At 46.8% G+C, this 22,093-nt stretch overlaps 1 protein-coding gene across 1 annotated transcript; it reads left to right on the top strand.

Moving 5' to 3' along the window:
* Window positions 1-3,466: 3,466 nt before the first annotated feature.
* LOC149338104 (uncharacterized) lies at window positions 3,467-4,168 on the top strand. Its single transcript, XM_089550097.1, has one exon. The coding sequence runs from the start codon at window positions 3,467-3,469 to the stop codon at window positions 4,166-4,168; it is 702 nt and encodes a 233-aa protein (XP_089406223.1).
* The last annotated feature ends 17,925 nt before the right edge of the window (window positions 4,169-22,093 follow it).

The following is a 22,093-nucleotide window of genomic DNA, read 5'->3' as shown; positions in this document are numbered from 1 at the left end:
ATTTTGGGATCGCAGATGGAAATTTCTTTTTTACCGCTATCTGCTGTTGGAGGGTTCGATTTCCGGGCTAAAGAACAACAGACAAAGTAGTGGTCTGACAGCTTTGCTTCGACGATAGCAGATTGTAGGGCACAATTCGGAGCTCTTATATTTATGTGGTCGATGCAAGAGACGACAATTTGCCCTGACAGAAATTCTTCTCGCGTAGCTTTCTGGATAGTTGGTTGCAGTCCCCATTTTGATAACAGATCAAGATAATCTGAGACCAGAGCCCTAGAAGGGCGAAAGGTATCTATGTTGACATCGCCTATAACACAGATATAATCTTCATGCGAGTGGGCTGAGAGGGCGTTGTCAAGTTCGGCCAAAAAGAGCCTGCCATTGAAGCAGGGGGGTCGGTATACTGAAAAGAGTATCAGAGAGAGAGCTGGCGTGCTCAAACGCAATGCTACTACTTCTGCTTGCTGGAAGTCAGAATTCAGCTCTGTGACAGTCCAACTGTCTCTAAAAAAAACTGCGACGCCACCCCCTTTTCTAGCAGGTCGGGTACAGGAAATTGCTTGGTAACCTGGTATTGCATACTGATTGAAAATATCGGCTGAAATATTGATTTCCGTCAGTACAAATACGTCAAATGTAGAACGAGAAGGTGAAGTTAGTGCCATGAATTCATCCCAGTGCTTTCGGATACTGCGGATATTAACGTGCGTCGCGCAAAAAGCAGGTTGTGCGTCACTTGTGAAAAATTTTGTTACTTCGGAAAATGTTGTACATGCAAGGAATTCGAGATCACCCATGCTCAGCAGATCTTATCCAGGTCAGACATCTTCTCAATGCAGATAACAGTCTTGACTTCTTCTGATTTCTTGGCCAGAACTTTGCCGTTACGTGGCCAAACAAATTTATACTGCTTTTCTTTTCCCTTAGACCTGGCCAATCGGAAAAGCTCCTTGTTTGTCCGTGTCAAATTTTCGTTCAAATACAGCCGAGGGTGAGACTCATCCGTAGGTAAATCGGCTTAAGCTGGGAACGGCTTAAGCTGGGAAAATGGTCCGTCGCGATAGCCGCCATTCGCAATGTCCACCACGATCCCGGTTTTCAGGAGAAAGTCCCGTCCGAGAATCATGGGCACACTGAGCCCTGGGAGATGGATGAAACGCGTGCGTCTCGTCCGCTCTCCCCACCTGACAGTCAGCCTCGCGGCGCCAGCCGAATGGGCTACGCCTTTCGCAAGGTTGAATGCCGTACGGCAGTCCCGCAAGCGCACAGAGTGCTTTTGCAAGAGGCACAACACCTCTTCACCGAACAAGGAAGCGCTGGCTCCCGTATCCAGTAACGCCGAAAATTCGCGGCCAGCAATGGTGACCGGAACAAACGGCGCGTGCGCATTAGCAAGGCAGCTTGCTCTGTACGCAGAGGGAATTAGCAGAGATTGGGCCGGTGGTCCCTTTACGACCGACCCCCGCCGCCGTTTCCCTGCCTCGCAGGAGGCCTGGCTACGGTGCATTCTTTTGCTAAGTGCCCCTCTCTTGGCAGCGGAAACAGCGCACACCGCCGCGAGCTTGGTCGCGGGACAATGGCGCCTCTCCCTGCCTGGGTCCGCCCGCTGCACGACGAAAGGGTCGGCCGAGTCGGGTCTCCCCCTCCGCTGTGCGTTGGAGCGCTTGGCGCCCCTCAGCACGCGCTTCAGAAAACGGTGCAGCGCAGGCTGCCCGTCTCCCGTACGAGTAGGGATCGAGAGCTCTGTCGCTCAACTGCCATGCCTCGTTTTGCCCGCTAACAGCTGCAAAGGCAGGTTGTGCGGGTGGTCGCCGGTTGGGTAAGGGCAAGGCCCCTCTCCATGCACAGCGTGGCTCAAGGGCCTCGCTTGCCGGCGGTGGCGGACGATAGGCGCGCGCGGCGAGAATGTTGCCTTCAATGCGCTTTGCCTCGGCGGCCAGCTCCTCCAAATCTCGGAATCGGCCGCCGCGCAGGTAAGCCGAAAAGGTCGGATGTGCCTGCCTGATCGTCCTTTCGACACGCTCCTCGTTCGAGGCTCTGGGCTCGGCGATTGAGAAAAGGTCTTTCATCGCACGAACATACTCTTGCAGCGACTCATCCGGAGCCTGAGTACGGAGCTCCAGCTCTCGCCGCATCCTACGCTCGTAGTCAGCGGGCAGGAATTCGCTCAGGAATGCTGCACGGAACTCCTCGAGAGTCGCTGCCCGGTGGCCAGAAAGCCGATGCCACCGAGCTGCCGTGTCAGTCAGCGCTGCGGGGATGATGTGTGCAAGCACCACCTGCTCAGTAAGACCCATAGTTCTCTGATAATGAGTGAGGGACTCAAGGAAATCCCGGGCACTGAGTAGGTCATCATACCCGCGGTATGTTGGCATGGGCAACTTGACCGCGGGGTGAGAAAACTTCGGCGTGGCCAAAAGCGTCCCAACAGCCCCTGACAGCGACTGGATCATCTGGGCAGCACTGGCTAGCAGCGCCTGCGCTCCGGCCTCAGTGGAGGCTTGGGCGGGCTGCACGAACGAGGGAGGCAAGGCTCCTACTTCTATGAGCGGCGCGGTTTCCACAGGGAACCGGGCCAGCGCCTCGCCGTTCCCAGAGCAGAATTGACTGCTCGCGGGGCACGGCTGCTGCTGTTCGAAACTGCCGGTTGCGGCAGCGTGACACGAACTGCTTTCGCACTGGGCGGAAAGCGTGCACAGCTGAGGCATGTGTCCAGCGGATGCACAGCAGGGTGCTTCCGATACAGCTCCAATGGGAGCCGCGTGGTCGACATTTTGGGTTGGTCGCCGTAATCCCCAACGGAGGCCGCGGCCAACCACGGTGTCTGGCTATTCGAAGGAACAGCAGCCAGCGGATCAAACGACGCTACAACCCATTAAATCCCACAAACTATAGGCCTATATCATTAACTAACACATGTTGCAAATTACTGGAGCACATTATTTCATCAGCTATTATGAATTACCTCGACCGACAAGACTTTTTCTTCGTTAACCAGCATGGATTTTTGCGCGGTAAATCTTGCGAAACACAGCTATTTGAATTAATTACCGATGTTCATCATGCCGTCCACTCTTTGTGCCAAATAGATGCGATATTTATCGACTTCAGAAAGGCCTTTGATAAGGTTCCACATCAGCGCCTCATTAGAAAACTTGCATGCTTAAATATAAACACGAAGGTTGTCAAGTGGATATCTAATTTTCTATCAAACCGCACCCAGTCCGTTTTCGTTAATGACCATTCATCTCCACTTGCCTCCGTGAAATCTGGAGTGCGACAGGGTTCTGTGCTCGGACCAATATTGTTTTTAGTCTACATAAATGACATCAGTAATAACCTGTGCTCTACAGTCCGTTTATTTGCAGATGATTGTGTGGTATATAGACAAATCAATAACCCTACGGATGCTTATTGTTTACAAGGGGACCTCATAAATCTCGGTAATTGGTGCAGAGACTGGCAAATGGAGATTAATGTGTCAAAAACGAAAGCCATCACGTTCACGACGATCAAGCCGGAGTCCTATACTTATAGCATAAACGATGCCCAGCTGGAATCAGTGTCCAACATAAAGTATTTAGGCGTTCATTTATCATCCAACCTGTCATGGAACCTTCATATAGATATGACGCTCAGCAAGGCATCCAAAGCGCTTGGCTTCATTAGGCGCAACTTGCACCTGGCCAACTTGTCTACAAAACTTACGGCGTACACTGCATTAATCCGCTCAAAACTCGAATACGCGTCGCTTATATGGAATCCACATCAGACCTATCTAATAAATAAAGTTGAATCTCTTCAAAACACAGCTGCCCGGTTCATCGTAAAGAACTACTCACGCACAGCAAGCGTATCTGAAATGAAAAAGTCCCTTAACTTATCTCTGCTCGAGAAACGCAGGTTGCTTCAGCTCATGTCCTTCTTTCACAAACTTTACCATAGTCATTCAACATTTTCTGCGCTACACGTAGTACCAGCTAACCAAGTATTTCCGCGACTGGATCACCAACACAAAGTACAGCCCATTTTCGCCCGCACAAATCTGTTTTTTCAGTCACCGCTTCTTGCTGCCATTCGCAACTGGAATCAGCTCCCGGAAAACGTGGCGTCCATCACTGACCACGTCACATTTGTCGACAATCTGAAGTGCTTCCTGGGGCTGTGAATGTTGTATGAGCCGCATACATCTACCTGTTTGCTTCATGTTCGAGTTTTGTGTGCACTCGCCTGTTTGTGTATTTTCTCCGTATTCTAAACTTTTATTGTACCCCCCCCCCCCCTATGTAATGCCCACACGGGCCTTTAGGGTAACTGAATAATAAAAACAACTCCGTAGGGAGCCGACATGTAGCTACCGAGTGCCCCGCTGGGGGTAGACATGGTGCGCAAGCGTGATCGGCAAGGCGACCTGCTCGGCTAATGTGTCATCAAATGCGTAAGCGCCAATGACTTATCACGTTGGGCGCCAGTTCGGGGGTTTCTAAGTGGACACAGGCCACCACCCACCGCGGGTTCGAGCTTCGCGCGAGCCAAGGGCCCCGATCAGCCGTCACCACACACACTCTGGGACACCGATGCGGTGCACTCAACCTCCGCTGGGAGGAGAGCGATTCGCCGCAAAGAAATAGGCCTCCAAGTTCACAAAGGAGACGTTTATTCACGTCGTCCTTCAGCAGGTACGCACGCACTCAATAGTCACCCCGTCCCGGGGGCGCGCGAGGAGCAAGGCTCCGCTGCGCGTACGAAGCGACTCGAGCAATGCGCGCCGCTAGCACGCCGCTGCAGGAGAATGTCCCCGCGGCAGTGCTGTGATCTCTCTCTCGTGTCGACCGTTGGGCCGGTTGCGAGAGAGAGTGGGCAATCAACGCAAGATACGCCTGTCGGAGGTCGCTGGACCCCGCTGGACAGGCTCGAGCCGCTGCAGGTCAGAGGACACGTGCGGGCGAGCTCGAGTATATGCATTGGTCCGAGCGGCAATGGCCGGCAGGGACAAACAGTAGTACGCACCTTACGCTGTCTCGGAGGGATCTCTCTCTCTGGGCCCCGCTCGGACGGTCGCGCAGCGCGCGGCCGCCCAAAGCGGGTCCCAAATTCCCGCCAAAAGGCGCCAATGGCAAAGGCCCTTGGGGAGCCGGGGCGGAGCTGTGGCTAAATGACAGTGATTAGTCACCCAGCCGCCTCTCCACCGCCTGAGGCGGGAGCAAGGGAAAGAGGAGAAACAACGCGGGAGGCCGGCAGAGCCGCGCAAAGGCGACGGCGGAAAGCCAGGATTCCCACAAACCTCAAACAACACTAACTAGGTACCTTGCAATGTGCTGCCAAGTTTCATGACATTTTGAATTTTGTAAAACGCAATAGCAAGTTGGCCACAATCATAAATGGAGATCAGTGAAAAAGTGGATGAGTGAAACTGCTATGAGGACCCTTAGCAAAAACTAATACGTTTGGAATATACGGAGGTCTATTTAAAATGTATTTTAAACATATTTTGTATTCATGAATGCACTAAAAATATGTAGGAAATACGTTTCTGAAATTTCATGCTTGGTATTCGAAATATATTTTTAAAATGTGCCAAGAATACCTCACTTAAAGCATACTTCGAGCACTTTTCAAATACATGAAAAAATATGCATGCAGTTTTAGCATCTTGTCAGTGTATTAAAAGTGTATTTTCGGAAATATGAAATTAATTCATCGAAAGTATACTTCAATTCTAGAAAACGGGCAGCCCTTGTAAACGTATATGTATGCAGTTTTAGCATCTTGGCAATGTATTAAAAGTGAACTTTCGTAAATATGAAATTAATTCATCCGAAATATATTTCAATCCTAACAAACGGGCAGTCCTTTTAAACGTCTTTGCACACTTCTAGCTGCCATGAACAGTCGAGTGCTCGAAATCGTGTTTCGGGAAATGGCATTTGCGTGTCGTCAATGTATTTGAAGTGTACTTCCGTAAATACGTAATGAATTCGTCCAAAGAACACTGAAATTCTAGCAAATTGGCAGTCCGCATTAGCATATTTGCAGCGCACTACAAGCTGTCGTTGAACAATCTAATGCTCAAAATCGAGTTTCGGGACATCGCATTTTGGTGCATCTATTTAAAGTGTACTTTCGTAAATACGCAATTAATCCGTCTGAAGTATATTTAAATTCTAACAAATGGGTTGTCCGCGTAAACATATTTGCATTACACTTCAAGCTACCGTGGAACAATATAGGGCTCGAAATGACGTTTCAGCGAGGAGTGAAAACTTTCTCTTTCTTGTCATCCTTTCGTTTATGGTAACTTCTAGCAGGAAGGTGATCACCACTTATACCCCTGCTACACGGGCGCTTCGAATGCCTTCCAGCCGAATGTCATCTAACGATGCTACACGTGTTCTGTCTAAGGGAGTGCTTGAAGATAATATTACGCCAATGAATACTGTTGTTGAATGAATGAATACTCATACTGTTGTTTACATCGCTTGTTTACATAACATAAAACGCAATCTGCGCTTTGGTTCTAATAAACAATCTGTTTTCTTTTTTACTGGTTGTACTCGTGATTGTTTACGCATTGCTACAATGTGTGGGAAGCGATGATGCGATCGCACGCCTGAGAAAGCCGGGTTGTTGGCATCGCGCAGGACTGGCGCTTCTCGCTTCTTGTCCCGGCTTTCTCCGACGTGACCAGTACTTTTTTTAAACTACTTTATCCAGAAGTATGTATGGCGACTGTTCGCTTTAACTGAAACGGCCTAACTTGTTATCCACAAGCTAGCGACGGCGACGACTGCTGCTGGCCGTAAAGCACGACTCGGCAGTCTGGGTCACACCGGCGATTCCCGTTCATCGTACGCGTGCCCTGCGATGTAAGCAATAGTTGATTTCAGGTCACTGTTGCCAAAACTACACCTTGTGACCATTTGCAGTCGCTAAAGCTTGTGATTCGCTCTTCACAACCGCCGAAATCACAGATCCAACCCTGCGAACTCGCTGGGCCTAGTCGTCGCGGAAGGGAACAGAGCCGTCGTCGATTGAAACTGATTTGGCAAGCGCTTATCGCTGGTGAGTGTTCAGGTATGCACACGTGAAATATAGCCGTTCGTTTCGCTCATTTAGAAGCGCGAGCATACACACACCGCCGCCTCATCACCGTGCTCTCGCTCAGCCGCCGACAAGGCTGACCGTCCGCCGACCGGATTCGTCGGTGTCGTTGGCCTGAAAAACGTGTCCCTCTAGAATCATATTATAGTAAACTAGATATTTCACTATAATTACATGCTGTTGTTCAGCGTGATATATACTGTCGTTGTCGGACTAGTGTGACCGCCGTCGTCGTCGTCGCTGTACACTGAAAACGAGCTGAGGCTTTCGAATGCGTTTCGAAAGTGTCGTGCAGCACCGCGGCAGTCCATCGAGTCCTAATGTCATTCCTATTCTCGAATGCCATTCCACTCAATGTCATTCGAACATTTCCGTGTGAGAACGTGATAGCATTATACCAGCAAAAGCGCCTTGGGTACTTCTGGGTCCGAATAAGCCAGCGGAAAGGACCCCGTGTGGCAGGGCAGACCGGCTCCCTTACACGCCCATGTATCTGTTGGTTGACAGTTCGACTCCTGACATGTGCCTGACGCAAGTTTCAACTAGCAATTCCGTTCTCAATTAATTCCAGATTCGAACGCGACCAGTAGGGTACTTCTGCGATAATTTGGAAGCCCACAGTATTTGCGCAAAAAAAGGCATCACCGTGCAAAATAGTGCGTCGCTTTCGCTGGGTATATATACGGCAAGCCAAGTGTAGCGCATGTCGTAGGATTTGTTGTTTGCTGTGTCGCTGTCGTCTTGGTGTGCTGTATATAGGTATCTGCCGTTCCCATTCAATCACGTGACCTTATAATATCAGACTCCTGTTGATTAATGATAAATACCCGTGTATGATTTGTTCTCCAGTTGATGAATTAACCCGTGTCATTCCATGGAGCCGCCCAGTAGAATTTTTTTAAGCCCGAGTAAACACATTTTTAATGTATTAAATGTATATTTTTAGTATATTTCTAATGTATATTTTTATTATATTTTTAATGCATTATAAATATGCTAAGCGGGCAAAAATGTACTTTTCACGTATTTTTAAGAACGTTTAAAATATTATTCCTAGTATACTTAGAAAGCATTCGTATTGCAGTTTAAGCATAGGGACAAAAAAATGCGAAATAAATATGAAATTAATACAATACGTTTGAAATGCATTTTTAGCACATCCTCTTTTTCGCTAAGGGGAAGATGTGCAACAGACTGGGCAAAGGGTATTTTGTCTATGTCGAAAAGATCAGCATCATCATTTTTGCATTTTTCACAAAGCTGTATTCGTGTCTCACATGCTGCATACATATCGTAAAACTGTGCTCAGAATGACATCGCTTTTAACCAGTTTTGACGACTGGTTTTGTAGAAAAAGAGAGGAACAGAGCTGTAGCAATCACTTCATAAAAAGACCTCAAATATGGTAAATATCCATGCCGCTGTCTTGTGGATGTATAAGACGACCTGCATGTACACTGAAACTTGCTTCAAGAAGTATTATGATGCAGTTCACCGATGAAAAAAGCTCAAAAGCTGAAGAAGTTTAAATTTTTGTTTCCCTGCAAAAGTGGGCCGTGTCGAACTGTACGCCCGTGATGAGGATTGCTGGTCACTGGCCAAAGTCAATAAAGAAATTGAGCTGCCCTTTGAGCTACGCCCGTGCTTGAAATTGAGCTACGCCCGTGCTTGTAAAAACATAACACCAAGGAGGCCTAAAAGTTAAAAATATGCTGAATGGTTTGTTTCATAGCTCGGTAGTATCCAGCATGCAAAAATATGGTGCACACCCATTTGACAGCATTTGAAGCAAGTGGGATACAAGTGTCTTACTCAAGAATATTTTCATGCTGTTCCCTCATGGTACTGAAAATGACTAATCACTTTCATGAAGATTAGGCATCTTCACTAAGAATGTGCTCTTTTGTTCCACAAGCACACAAGATGAAACAACGCTTGTTTCGCAAAGCATGCAGAGAGCGATGCCAAATGGAGGGTGCTCGATTCTGAACAAAAAGGGCAGCTCAAACACTTCAGTAATGAAATCTTGACACAACAGCAAGATTTTACTGTCAGCAGCAAACACCTTGAGAATTTTTACAAGTTTGCCGTTACTTGCTTCCAGGTAGCATGAACATGTTCTTTCTGCTTGTTGATAATGGGCGCTGTGTACAGTGAACCCCTTGGCACGAGCTCTAAGGTACTCACTTACGCATGCCTCGGAACCAATGTTTTGCCTCAACAGTATTTGGATGGGTTCTTCATAGACACAAGGTGGCAAAGCTGCACCTAAGACACTAGATTTGTGCTGTTTAGAAATTTTACCTGAAATTAGCTCCTGCTGCTTTTTCAAAAATGGAGGAAGAGGTACCAGACGTTTCAAAGAATTTAGAACTCCATTCATAATGAATCTTTCTGATATTTGCCGAGGAACCCCTTTCGCAGCAGACACAAGCTTCAAGATGTCCCCGTTGCCCCCTTCAAATGGGAAGGTTGACGTGGCCCACAGTGGACCTGTCATCCTAACAGATTTCGCCAGATGTAGAAGTTGATGAACATTGAATGTTTGCGCACTTTCATCATAAAATATTTTCACTTCCTCCACAAACTGTTTCAGCAACCTTTCTGCAATAAAAGTGTCACTGCGTTCAACACTTTCTCTCAGCAGCATAAAAATTCCTTCTACCAGCAATGAAAAATGCCTAATAAATCTATCTGGCAGAATGTTTTGAAGGCATGGCACACTGTAGTATAGCAACCAATACTTCCATTCTGTGGCTTTCCAGAATGCCCTTTCTGAAATTGGCCTTGGCAGTCTCGAGAAGCTTATTGGTGGCCGTGCTTTCAATATCCGCTGATTTAGCTCGGCAATTCTATTTCCTACATACCACGGCTTCCCAGTTGCAGACAGCCAAAGCTCTGTCATTTGTGCAGTCACACCCTCCAGGACACAATGCATATAATCGGGAGGGAAGCCCCAGACAAAGTCCAATGTTCCTAGCTTCATAACTGAAGATGGCCCCTTCACTCCATCGACAGAGCACTTTCTTGTAACTGCAAGGCACATGGCTGACAGCACAGTGTCGTGGGACCTTTCAACCATGGCACCGCCTTCAAACGTGTACTTTACTGTGCCTACAACAAAAAACACAACAAATCATTAAAATGAAAACTCACTTCATGCCGCACAGGTCAAAGCAGTAGTAAAGAACAAATGAAAATAATTAAAAACATGAATATAACACCGGCAAAGTATAAAACATCCAACTAGCCAAGTAGGCTGTTATTCCTTACTTTTACCGCTGGCAACCAATCTGCCATGTAAAACATATGCTGTATATCTGTGTCCTTCATAAGACTGAATGAAAGCAGGAGTCTCACCGTCAACTAAAGTTTCCTTGTTAAGACACCAAGTCCAGCCGTAGTACCCGTTGTACTGCTTTGCATTGAGCAAAGCAGCTCTGGCCGGTGAGTCGACACAGCAGCACACAATTCTGACTGCAGACTCCACAACTTGATCAGCAAAGGTCCACATCAGGCTGCCAACCTCTTGGAACTTGTCCACAAAGGTTTTCATGAACAGATGTGCAGGTGGATGCTCCATGCCGAACCACACTGCTCCAACCAAAATATTCTTCCATCGCAGAGGAACGGGAAGCTCATTGAGGGCAACTTGTATTGGCCACACAGAACCTTTGCTTGACTTAAATACCGGTGCACCATCAGTATTCATCGTCAAAGTTAGGTCACTCCACTTCATTTTGTGGTCGCTGCGAACTTTCTTGTAGAGCAGGCCATCTGTGATATCGGTGAAAGCCTCTGGGCATGATGAAGCAAGCTGAAGCAGGTTGCTTCCAACTATTTTGCCCATGCGTTTCAGGAGCTGTTGCAGTGGTCGCTTCAAGTTAAGAGTGATGAAAAAGCTCCCCTTCTTCAAAACATCTCCTAGGCTTGCAACTTCTGAACAAATTCGGCAACGCCAGTGGCTGGTACCATTGCCATCAATTAAGAACTGGCAAGTCGGGCAGAAGGCATGAATGCTCACCATTTTTGACTGCTGAAGCCTCCACAGTTTTCGAAAACCATATTTGGTTGAAGGAAAAACCTCTTCAGCAAAGAGGGCGTTCAGAAGCTTGAGCAAGCTGTCAACTTGTGTCCATGGTAGCTTAGCTGCCACAACAAATGATATCAGGAGCATGGCTTGCAGTCGAGTTGTGGACTGGCCAGGAAGAGTCGTCTTTGAGTTGGCTGCGATGAAATCAGAAGGATCATCATCTGGGTCGTCAGCTTCCGCATACACATCAGGGTCTCCCTGCTCAGCATTCTGGTTAAAAGAGGCAGCACTTCCTGTTTGTTCAGAGAGCTGAGGTAGTGGCAGCAGGCATTCTTCACTCTCAGTTTGTTCGTCTGTAACCTCAGCGTCCCCTCTTGGTATCTCATTTACTGCAGCTAACTGCAAAGAATAAACAAAAGAGGAATGTATTAGCTACATCAGACAGTGACGAAAGCCCGAGTGGCATGCTTTGAGAAATCTGGCCGATTAGTGGATCAGCATCTTATCATGGCATGATGTGAGCCCAATTAATGCTGAATTGTTGCTCCATCCTCACACCGCTTGTTCTTTACCCAGATTGAGCATTTGAGACTATTCCAGCTGACGAAATGGGAATGGATGTGAGAGGGCAGCAGTTGTAATTGCGTCCACTGCACACAACTCTGCCATTCGCTGTGATAAGATGCTGACCAAGTGACCGGCTCCAGCTCTCACAGTGCTATAAAGTGAGCTCCACACACTGACATGAGAAGATTTGTCTGAACCGGTGTTCTGCTGGACAAAGAGAGAGACCTGAGAGATCCGCTATGTTGAGGGCTCAGTGTTTTTACTTTTTGTCATTCTTACTGGTATGCACAGGAATTTTCCATAAAAATTACTACGGGCTTTAAAAAGTATGAGTGCAATCCGTGCTGCTCACAGATGATGTCAGAGCAGAATTGCATGCATACTTCTCGGCATTTGTTGCATACTTAACCAAGTGTTGTCAGTAATCAGAGCTTTATTTCCTCGGATGTCTTTTATGCCATCGCCTAGGATGGTGAGAAATGACAGGTGGTGGCTAATGTACGACACGTAAACTCATGTTTGCCACATCTACATATAGTATGCCGATGTAGTCGACACCTCTCACACATTTATAGTGTTCAGTTGGAGTTCGTGTTTGACTGCATTTATGTTGATGAACTCTTCTATACGCAGCATTTTTCATTGGCGCCTGTGCTCAAGTCCCCAAATGATGGCGGCTACATCCAATTTGGCTGCTATTTGGCTGTATTTCAGCCTGGCTATGTTACAAAAGGCCCTCACAACGCAATATTTCGATCCACATTTCACCTCACCAGTCTCCTTCTGCTTCTGTTTCTTGTTCCTCTTAATTCGATGCTGCGGAGTGCTTTTTTCCTGATCATTGTACACCCGCGCTGCCTTGCTCTTCTGCCACAATCTTTGATGCGACAAACGTTTTTGCCATGGTTTCATTCATCACATTCATCATTTCCGTTTCCTAGCCCTGTTTCTCATTTCTGCAGGCTGCGTTCTGCTATCAGCCGTCTGCATCCATCACAGACAATATTTTGGACGTTGATAGGCCATGTAAGCAATGTAAGCTCCGCCTTTTCAGGAACTCTCTTTAGATGCTTACCGCGCAGGCAAGAGCATGACCATTGCCTGCGGTGGGTGTAAGGACGCTAGGTTCTCGCGATTCCGCAAAAAAAAAAAATCTGACTTTAGCTTTCTCCCCCCCCCCTTTCACAAAGAAAAAAAAGTGTGTGTGGTGGGGGGGGGGCAAGTTGAAATACAGAATAAACGAATAGGTCCAAGTTATTCAAAAGGCAACGCTTCAAAGGAGCGCGGCATAGTCTAGCGAAGCAAATCTCCATTACGGTAATGCACGCACAACGCACAGCAGCAGCCGCGCCGTCATGATCCGTGCCGCCGGTGCTCGGCGTTTCGAGCTGTCCAGCTCCAGCACCCGTTTGCCCTTCTTTGCTGTCCCTACTTCACTCAACTTCTGCAGTGCCTTTTATTTCGCAGCGACCCGTACCTCTTTTCCGCATCCACACCCACAAATATGCACTTGCTCGCCCCGCGTTTTGCTTCAAAAATTCACTGACAGCGGGCTTCTCCTCAGGGCTCGCAAGCCTAATGGCAAAGGTCGCTTTTGCAACATTGCACAGCTCGGGAAAAAAAAAAAAAAACACTTGCGGATTCTTTATGAGTTCATGCAATGTAAAACTTTTCGCCGCAGAAAGTGAATGGGCCCTAGCATATGACGTAAACAAGTCGGTGAATTACCTGCGGTGCTTGAGACGTTGCAGCGGATTCCTTTTGCAGCCGGCTCCATGTCGTCTGCCGCGGAATTTTCAGTGATAGCGCATTTGGCTCCAAATAGGCGCTGTAGCGTTTTTTGGGAGGCATGTTGGAGCACCTCCTTTGCACGCTTGTAACAGGCTTGTACAAGTAGATGAGGCGTTGGCTTGTATAAGGTGCAAGAACGACACTGAAGACAGATGGAACGTACAACCAAGGAGGCGACTACAGACTGCGCGGGAAATTCCGCGCGCCCGCCTCTCCTTTCCTTTTTTTTATAGCTTCAATGCGTGCTCGCCTCTCCCAGCAAGGCAAACGCTACAATCTAGCCAAAAAGAAAGTGGCGCTTACAAAGTTAACTACTATATTTGCAACATATACAGATAACTGAATCTGTTTCAGTGCAACGCGCTAAAGCAGTCTCATCAGCATGCAATTTTTTGTTTGACAAGACTGCAGCGCCACACACACCATTACGTTGTCAAAACATCATGTAGATAGTTTGTTCCAACCGTTCCAACATCCTATTTGTTCTATACTGCGCGACATTGGTGACTTGCTCCCGAGTGTGCATCAGTGCAATGGTGTTTTACATATACGTGAAGTTTCTGCTTGACAACGTGAAAAAAGTCACTTCATCGGTTCTTGTGAAAAATTTCCACCCAAAGAGCACGGAAGATTTTGCGGCGGGAAATATCTATCAGGTCTATTGGGAGGGGGACGACAAAACAAAGGGCGGATACTACGACGCGGAAATCCTAGAGATGACAGGTAAGAACACTTTTATTACTGTCTGAGTACTTTTGTAATTTCTACTTTGCGGCAGCTGTAGCTACCCCTTGTATTTCCAGTGCCTTTAATGTACAGGGCGTTGATTGATATTGAAACTTCATTCAGCCTCTATGTATGTACCGCCGTGAGCACGCTTAGCACAGACTCTCGAGCGATTGTCTTTCACTGACGTTAGTGCCGCTGGGCGTCGGCCGCTGCGTCTGAGACAAAATTAAAGTGGAAGCAGGGCACGAGCTGTCTCCAACGTCCGCAAACATACCGTGCAGTATGGCCTTGGACTCTGCGCCCAGCGCTCAGACGCTGTAATATCAGTGCAGGACGCGCAAGCGGGCGTTCCTCCAAGCAACCACAGATATCCGTCGGACGTACGAGCTAGATCCGAACGTCCTTTGCCGAGATCCGACGTCCATCGGACGTACGAGCACAATCCGATTTCGGATATCCGTATTCATACATCCGCCGGACGTACAGACAGTATCCGCTTTTGTCTATCCGCATTAGAGACAAGGTGTACGTCCGAGGGATGTACGGTGGAGTATATTCTCCGGATATGAGTATAGAGTTTTTTTTATAATTGTTCACACAGAAAAGTCGCGGCGTTCGAGTATGTATACTGTAGAGTTCGCTTTTTTAACTTAGAAAATTTTACTCGCGAAGGAAATTTTGTCAGTTTTATTGGCTAGTGTGCGAGAAATTGCGTTAATATCTGCATATCTGCTTTCGAGAAATTATTTCCATGAGCTACACGGTTTGACTTGAGGACTTTTGTAAATTCGCGCAATTCCCTAGTCATATACTTGCAGTGCAAGGGCCACTGCTGAACTAAATTTATTTAAAGGTAGGAGCGAGTCCTACACAAATTTACAGTAAATCAATTACTAATTTACATCTAGAAAACATCTAAAAATCAGTAGCGACATCGTGTCCGCCGTGGTAGCCACCCTAGCCGTGGTAAAACGCGATTGAAACCACTTGTAAATTCAAAACTCCCGTTTAACTCCGCTATCATCATCATAAATCCAGCTTGTAGTCAGCCCAATCCAATCCATCAGCCACAGAGTGCAGCGGCGTAATGGCGGCGTTGCTGGTTTGGTGCGAAGTGTGGCGCCCCTTTTGAGCTCTGTTACTAGAATGTGTGGCTTTTTTTAGTCTGCGGACGAAAGTGGTGTGTAACCTGAACAATTCGAAGGATGCGGCAAGTGCCTGAAGTCCTCCTGGAACGCTGGAATATCGTACTACACCGACTTCGGATGAAAGAAGGCCTAGTGTGATTGCCTACGGCATGTCCTACGGAGGTAAGTGCAGTACACTGCTTGGGAATTACTTTTATGACAGTGAAGCAGGATCTGTAACATTCTCTCGCGGGAGAGTTGGAGTTATGATGAGTGGCTGGTCTTCCCAGGGTGAACCCGTTGCTTTTTTTTTTGGGGGGGGGGGGGGGTGTATCACTTGGGACTAGTTCGGAAGCATAAAATGTATACTTCAATGCTCTTGGTTACTGCTCAGTTGATGACCATGTCCTAGCTACGTGTATTGAATATTAAACTGTGAAGACCTCTGTAGCCGAGAAAGCTGCCAACTGTGACAGAGGTTCTCACGCCACACTAGGTAGGAAGTGTCGAATCTGCATTGTTTTTTGAAAACCTGACATGAATGCGAAATTCTAGAGGCCCCCGTGTACTGTGCGGTCAGTGCACATTAAAGAACCCTAGGAGGTCGAAATTTCTGAAGCCGTTCACTGCGGTATCCCTCATACCCTGAGTTCCTTTGGGACGTTGAACCCCCATAAACAAAAACGCCTGGGGCTGCAGTTTCATATAGCAATGTTTGTTACTGCTGCTGAACAGTGGCGAAAATGATTCATTCTTAAAAAAAGGACAGACTACTCAATTGAGCAGCCAGTCTCTGATGAGTGTTGGGGGAATTCTGGCTGATGGCCAGATAGGCACTGTGAATTAAATAATTTAGAATAGAAGCTGCTGCAAAAGGCTTGGTGCAGGAAACATTATCTTGCATTTTATCATTACAATCAATGTATGGAAAATTGTGCGAACATACTCCTAAAAGAGATTTCTTCCCAGAATCCAAAGAAGAAATGGACCAACATATTTCTGGTCAACGACATCGTGGCGCAGTCGCGCGCCCCGCAAAACGCCCAAGAGACCTGGCACGTGATAAAGTATGTATGCGCAATTGAAACCCGAACCTTGTAATGAAATGTGATGTTTAATAGGTTTTCAGTAACGTTGTGTCACATGCAAGCATTTCTGCAGTTTGCGTTCAAAGAAATTTAATTTTTTTATAATGTTAAAGACAATATGGGTGAATATGTGTTTTGACACTGTGTTAACTACTGCAGGTTCGAAACATCAAAAAGTTGCCGATGCTCGCGCAGCAGGCCGCAACGGACGACCTTAGCACGGAGACAGCAGCAGAGAAAGAGGTGCAGAAGCTGAGAAAAGAAAATAAGGAGCTGCGCCAGCTGAACATCAAGCTGCAGCACCAGCTCTTGCGCTTCCTCTCAGCTGATGGTACACTCCTTATAAGGAGTTTTTTTTTCCTGTATTTCCTGCTGGTCAAGCTTATTGATTAAATGTTTTCAGGTCACATAACCTGGAAAAATTTTTGGGTGGTTTAAGAAGGAAGTGTGTGTGTGTTGGGGTGGGAGGGGCGGAATAGCTTACGGCGCATATTGAAATCTGCAGACTGAAGAGCAACTTGCTCTCAATTTGAAGGATTTAACCTAGCCATGACTGCCGAAAAATCTTTTTGTGTTACTCTTTTACTCTCTTCCCTTGCTTTAAAACACCATACCAATAATTGTTGTACCTGCTTCGGTGGCTGAGTGGTCAGGGCACTTGGCTGCTTAGCCAGGACACCTGTGTTCAATCCTGGCCGTGGTGGCGGCGTTTTGAAGGAGGCAGAACACAAAAAGGGTCCGTGTACTCTGCAACGTCTGCATATACCACACATCTTGCCTAAATCAATACCCAGGTCCCATGCAAGTCTATTGTTCAGCTCGAATATTCCGAACCAAGACTTGTGCTTCATTCCACACTGCTCTCGTCGCACCCGAGTGCACCTGACCACCATCTGGTTGGATTTTTGTTTGACTTCAATGGTTTCCGGCCTGTTTCAAAGAATGCCCTCCCACAAAAATTTTCTGTATTGACCAATTAATATTGGAGATACAGCTATCACAATCAAGAAATTTTGCTGCCTTCTGTTTTGGTTCCAGCAACTGAAAAGTGCAGTATTATCAAAGCACGCTCACATACACTGCAAGCCATGAAAAGATGGAAGTACAGGTGTGTTTTTTGTTGCATTCCTACACTATCATTTAGGGGAACACACAATATAAATTTGAGTTGGCATGCATCCCGTTATATTCTCAGAGACCACTCTCATTCAAAATGTGAGCTTTTACCAGCTAGAAAACACCAAAAAACGATGTACAGATGTTGCCACTAGCGGCCCAATTTATCCAGAGTACTTGTTTGTTTGTAATCTTAATGTTATGGCTGTCACTGAAGGAATGAAGCTGCCTGAATAGTAATTGCCCGGCAAATTTGTTGCTTGTGAATGTACTCTGCTTCTGCCACCTTGCCAGAACCTGTGACACAAGACACAAGAGTTTCATTGTCTCGCCTTCGCTATTATGTGAAACAACTAAGTGGTAACGTTACTACTAATATTAAATATTATTAAGCTGTATCTTTAAACATACCCTCCCATCCTCTGCTACTGTGCACACTTGTGTGCCTTCCCTGGTGGGGCCTTCCTCCTGGCTGCCCAAACCACCCTCTGTGAACTCCACATGAACCAGGGCTCCAGGAATGGGGCTCGGTGGGGGCTCAGAGGTGGCTGCAGGTGGAGAGGAGGGAGCTGGGAACACCTCAGCCAAAGGGGCATCTATTGCAGGCGCCCAGGTTGCAGCTGCCGATGTAGCAGCCATCAGTGACGAAGCTGCTGATGCCGCTGGTGCCGGTGCCGCAGGTGCCAATGCCGCAGGTGCCAATGCCGCAGGTGCCAATGTCTCAGGTGCCAATGTCGCAGGTGGAACAGAAGCAGACGCCGCAGGTGCAGATGCAGCAGAGGCAAAAGCAGCACGGGCAGGTGCAGCACTGGCAGATGCAGCCGCCACGGCCGCGGAAGGTGCAGACGCAGCAGGCAGTGCTGCAAAGGGTGGCACAGATGTAGGCCAATGAAAATAACTTCACCAACCATCATGGTTTTTTGTAATGCGAAATTTGAGCACAGCTTAATTTTTTTGTGTATTGAGGCAGAAAACAGACAATAATTGAGCTACCCTCAAGAGTACAATGTGGAGCACTCCCGCTTTATCCAGTGCAAGGCCTCTAAACTACAACACTGAAAGAACGCTCCTCAGCGGTGCGGAGGGGAGCAGTACAACCCTTGCCTGGCTGCAGCGTCCTCTCCTGTGTTTACTGCTCTTTGCAAGAATGCATTGCAAGTTGGTCGCCTCAGTGCTTCAAAGAGAAATGTTGAAGCCACAGAGGACGAGTCTTGAGTCTTTGTTAGGAGCGGGCCGCGAGCCACATGTCCCGTATATTTATAATATTGTGTGCCTGTTCCCATAGTAAAGGCCTCGCACTCCACAAACAGCCCTCATACACGCTCATGCATGAGCTGGTTGACAATTCGACTGCAGATTCATGCCCGACTCAAGTTTAGACGCAGTTTTGTGGTAGATGTTACACTGATTCCAACATAATCAGCCATGCATCTGTGCGAAAAGTGCCTCCAAAATAAGCTCCACTACAACCTTATCCCCCGTTATTCCTTCCCATAGCTTGGGATTTTTTGCGGCATGGCTCACTGCTGTGCCAAAAAATCTGTCAGTTCGTGTCCCACAAGAAACTGCATGTTTAGATATGGCTTTGTCAGGTATTTTTTTTTTCTTTTCTAACACCTGAAGTAATGAATTTTAACATCTGACATTAATGGAAAGCTTGGTCTTATTCAACAAGCCAACATGACTGAGTAAACTACTAGCGTGTTGACTTATTTATTTATTTGAACACACTGCAGGCTCTTTTCGGGCCCATGCAGGAGTGTTTACAATGCATCATTGATCAAACAGAGTAAAAACAAAAATTCAAAAATACAGAGATGTTCTCTGACCCAAACACAAAAAGATTAGGAGAGAATTAAACAGAAAAGTCAATTTTTTCGATATAATTAAGAAATGGTTCCACGGACGTACACTTCACCGCATCTTCAGGCAATTTATTCCAATATGATATAGCATCTGGAAACAGGGAGTACCTGTGGATATTTACACGGCTGACTGGTTGACGAAGTGTTTTACTATGGTTTGTTCTAGACGAGTGTTTGAATGGCGGGTGTAAGTATTGTGAATTGGCTATTTTGAAGTGACCGTGAAGAAGTTGGAACAAAAACTTTAATCTTGAAATGATTCTTCTCTGTGACAGGCTTTGTAGTTTGACGTGAATACTTTGAATATACAAACCTCACTGCTAGTTTTTGGATGCGCTCTAATTTGTTGATTAAACTCTTTTGATGGGGGCTCCAGACTATATCCGCATATTCTAGGGTAGGTCTTATAAGAGTTTTATAGGCACTGAGTTTAATATGGGCCGGCGTGTTACGGAGCTTTCTCCTTAAATAATGTAATTTACCTTCTGCTTTAGAGCAAATGGATTTGATATAGGGCTCCCAACGCAGGTTAGATGTTAGGATGAGGCCCAGATACTTCACCTGATCATATTTTTTAACCTGTATGTCACCAAGTGTGTATGTAAAACTTAGAGGATGCTTCTTATTAGTGAATGTGATACTTTTGGTTTTATATGCGTTAACTTTCATTCCCCAGGTCATACACCAAGCGTGGATTGATTCTAGGGAATTGTTAAGGTTAATTTGATCGTCAGATTTTTTACAGCTATATATACGACACAATCGTCTGCAAACAAATAAACAAATAAAAAATTGTGATTTATGGCTTAGCCACAATTTACAATTAATCCATGCCCAGAAGCGACACACAGGCTATGAGGGACACCGCAGTGGAGGGCTTCGGAATAACTTTGACCACATGAGGTTTTTAATATAGTAGGGCGAGAGCGAGTTGATCAATAACTCGAAGTGGGAGCAGTGTTGATGAAATGTGTCGGGGAATGCCCCAAGGTGGAATAGGTTTGTAATAAGGGAGCAATTACTCATTGTCGTCCATCGAAGCGCAGCCGTACGTCTACAAAGGAAAGCTATAGAGTTTTCTAAGGAACTTCGCAGTTAATGAAAAATTAGTTCTAGTCCGGGGTTCGAACCCGGCACCACCGCTTCAACAGAGGAGTCGCTGTACCAATTGATCTACCCGGGACGGTAAGCTTATGGTAGGGGGAGAGCGAGTTGATCAATAACTCGAAGTGGGAGCAGTGTTGATGAAATGTGTCGGGGAATGCCCCAAGGTGGAATAGGTTTTTAATAAGGGAGTAATTACTCATTGTCGTCCCCCAAAGCGCAGCCGTACGTCTACAAAGGAAAGCTATAGAGCTTTCTAAGGAACTTCGCAGTTAATAAAAAATTCGTTCTAGTCCGGGGTTCGAACCCGGCACCACCGCTTCAACAGAGGAGTCGCTGTACCAATTGATCTAACCGGGGCGGTAAGCTTATGGTAGGGCGAGAGCGAGTTGATCAATAACTCGAAGTGGGAGCAGTGTTGATGAAATGTGTCGGGGAATGCCCCAAGGTGGAATAGGTTTGTAATAAGGGAGTAATTACTCATTGTCGTCCCCCAAAGCGCAGCCGTACGTCTACAAAGGAAAGCTATAGAGCTTTCTAAGGAACTTCGCAGTTAATAAAAAATTCGTTCTAGTCCGGGGTTCGAACCCGGCACCACCGCTTCAACAGAGGAGTCGCTGTACCAATTGATCTACCCGGGACGGTAAGCTTATGGTAGGGGGAGAGCGAGTTGATCAATAACTCGAAGTGGGAGCAGTGTTGATGAAATGTGTCGGGGAATGCCCCAAAATGGAATAGGTTTTTAATAAGGGAGTAATTACTCATTGTCGTCCCCCAAAGCCCAGCCGTACGTCTACAAAGGAAAGCTATAGAGCTTTCTAAGGAACTTCGCAGTTAATAAAAAATTCGTTCTAGTCCGGGGTTCGAACCCGGCACCACCGCTTCAACAGAGGAGTCGCTGTACCAATTGATCTAACCGGGGCGGTAAGCTTATGGTAGGGCGAGAGCGAGTTGATCAATAACTCGAAGTGGGAGCAGTGTTGATGAAATGTGTCGGGGAATGCCGCAAGGTGGAATACGTTTGTAATAAGGGAGTAATTACTCATTGTCGTCCATCCAAGCGCAACCGAACGTCTACAAAGGAAACTATAGAGCTTTCTAAGGAACTTCGCAGTTAATGAAAAATTCGTTCTAGTCCGGGGTTCGAACCGGGCTCCACCGCTTCAACAGAGGAGTCGCTGTACCAATTGATCTAACCGGGGCGGTAAGCTTATGGTAGGGCGAGAGCGAGTTGATCAATAACTCGAAGTGGGAGCAGTGTAGATGAAATGTGTCGGGGAATGCCCCAAGGTGGAATAGGTTTTTAATAAGGCAGTAATTACTCATTGTCGTCCCCCAAAGCGCAGCCGTACGTCTACAAAGGAAAGCTATAGAGCTTTCTAAGGAACTTCGCAGTTAATAAAAAATTCGTTCTAGTCCGGGGTTCGAACCCGGCACCACCGCTTCAACAGAGGAGTCGCTGTACCAATTGATCTACCCGGGACGGTAAGGTTATGGTAGGGGGAGAGCGAGTTGATCAATAACTCGAAGTGGGAGCAGTGTTGATGAAATGTGTCGGGGAATGCCCCAAGG

The sequence above is a fragment of the Amblyomma mixtum genome, chromosome 6 (assembly GCF_055824585.1).
Source record: "Amblyomma mixtum isolate Tamu chromosome 6, ASM5582458v1, whole genome shotgun sequence".
NCBI lineage: Eukaryota > Metazoa > Arthropoda > Arachnida > Ixodida > Ixodidae > Amblyomma > Amblyomma mixtum.
Note: the sequence above shows the minus strand (reverse complement) of the source record. Positions and strands in the feature narration are given on the sequence as shown.

What these genes read in the sequence shown, in the direction of transcription:
- LOC149338104 (XM_089550097.1), top strand. Translation starts at nt 3,467, where the DNA reads ATGGAGATTAATGTGTCAAAAACGAAAGCCATCACGTTCACGACGATC.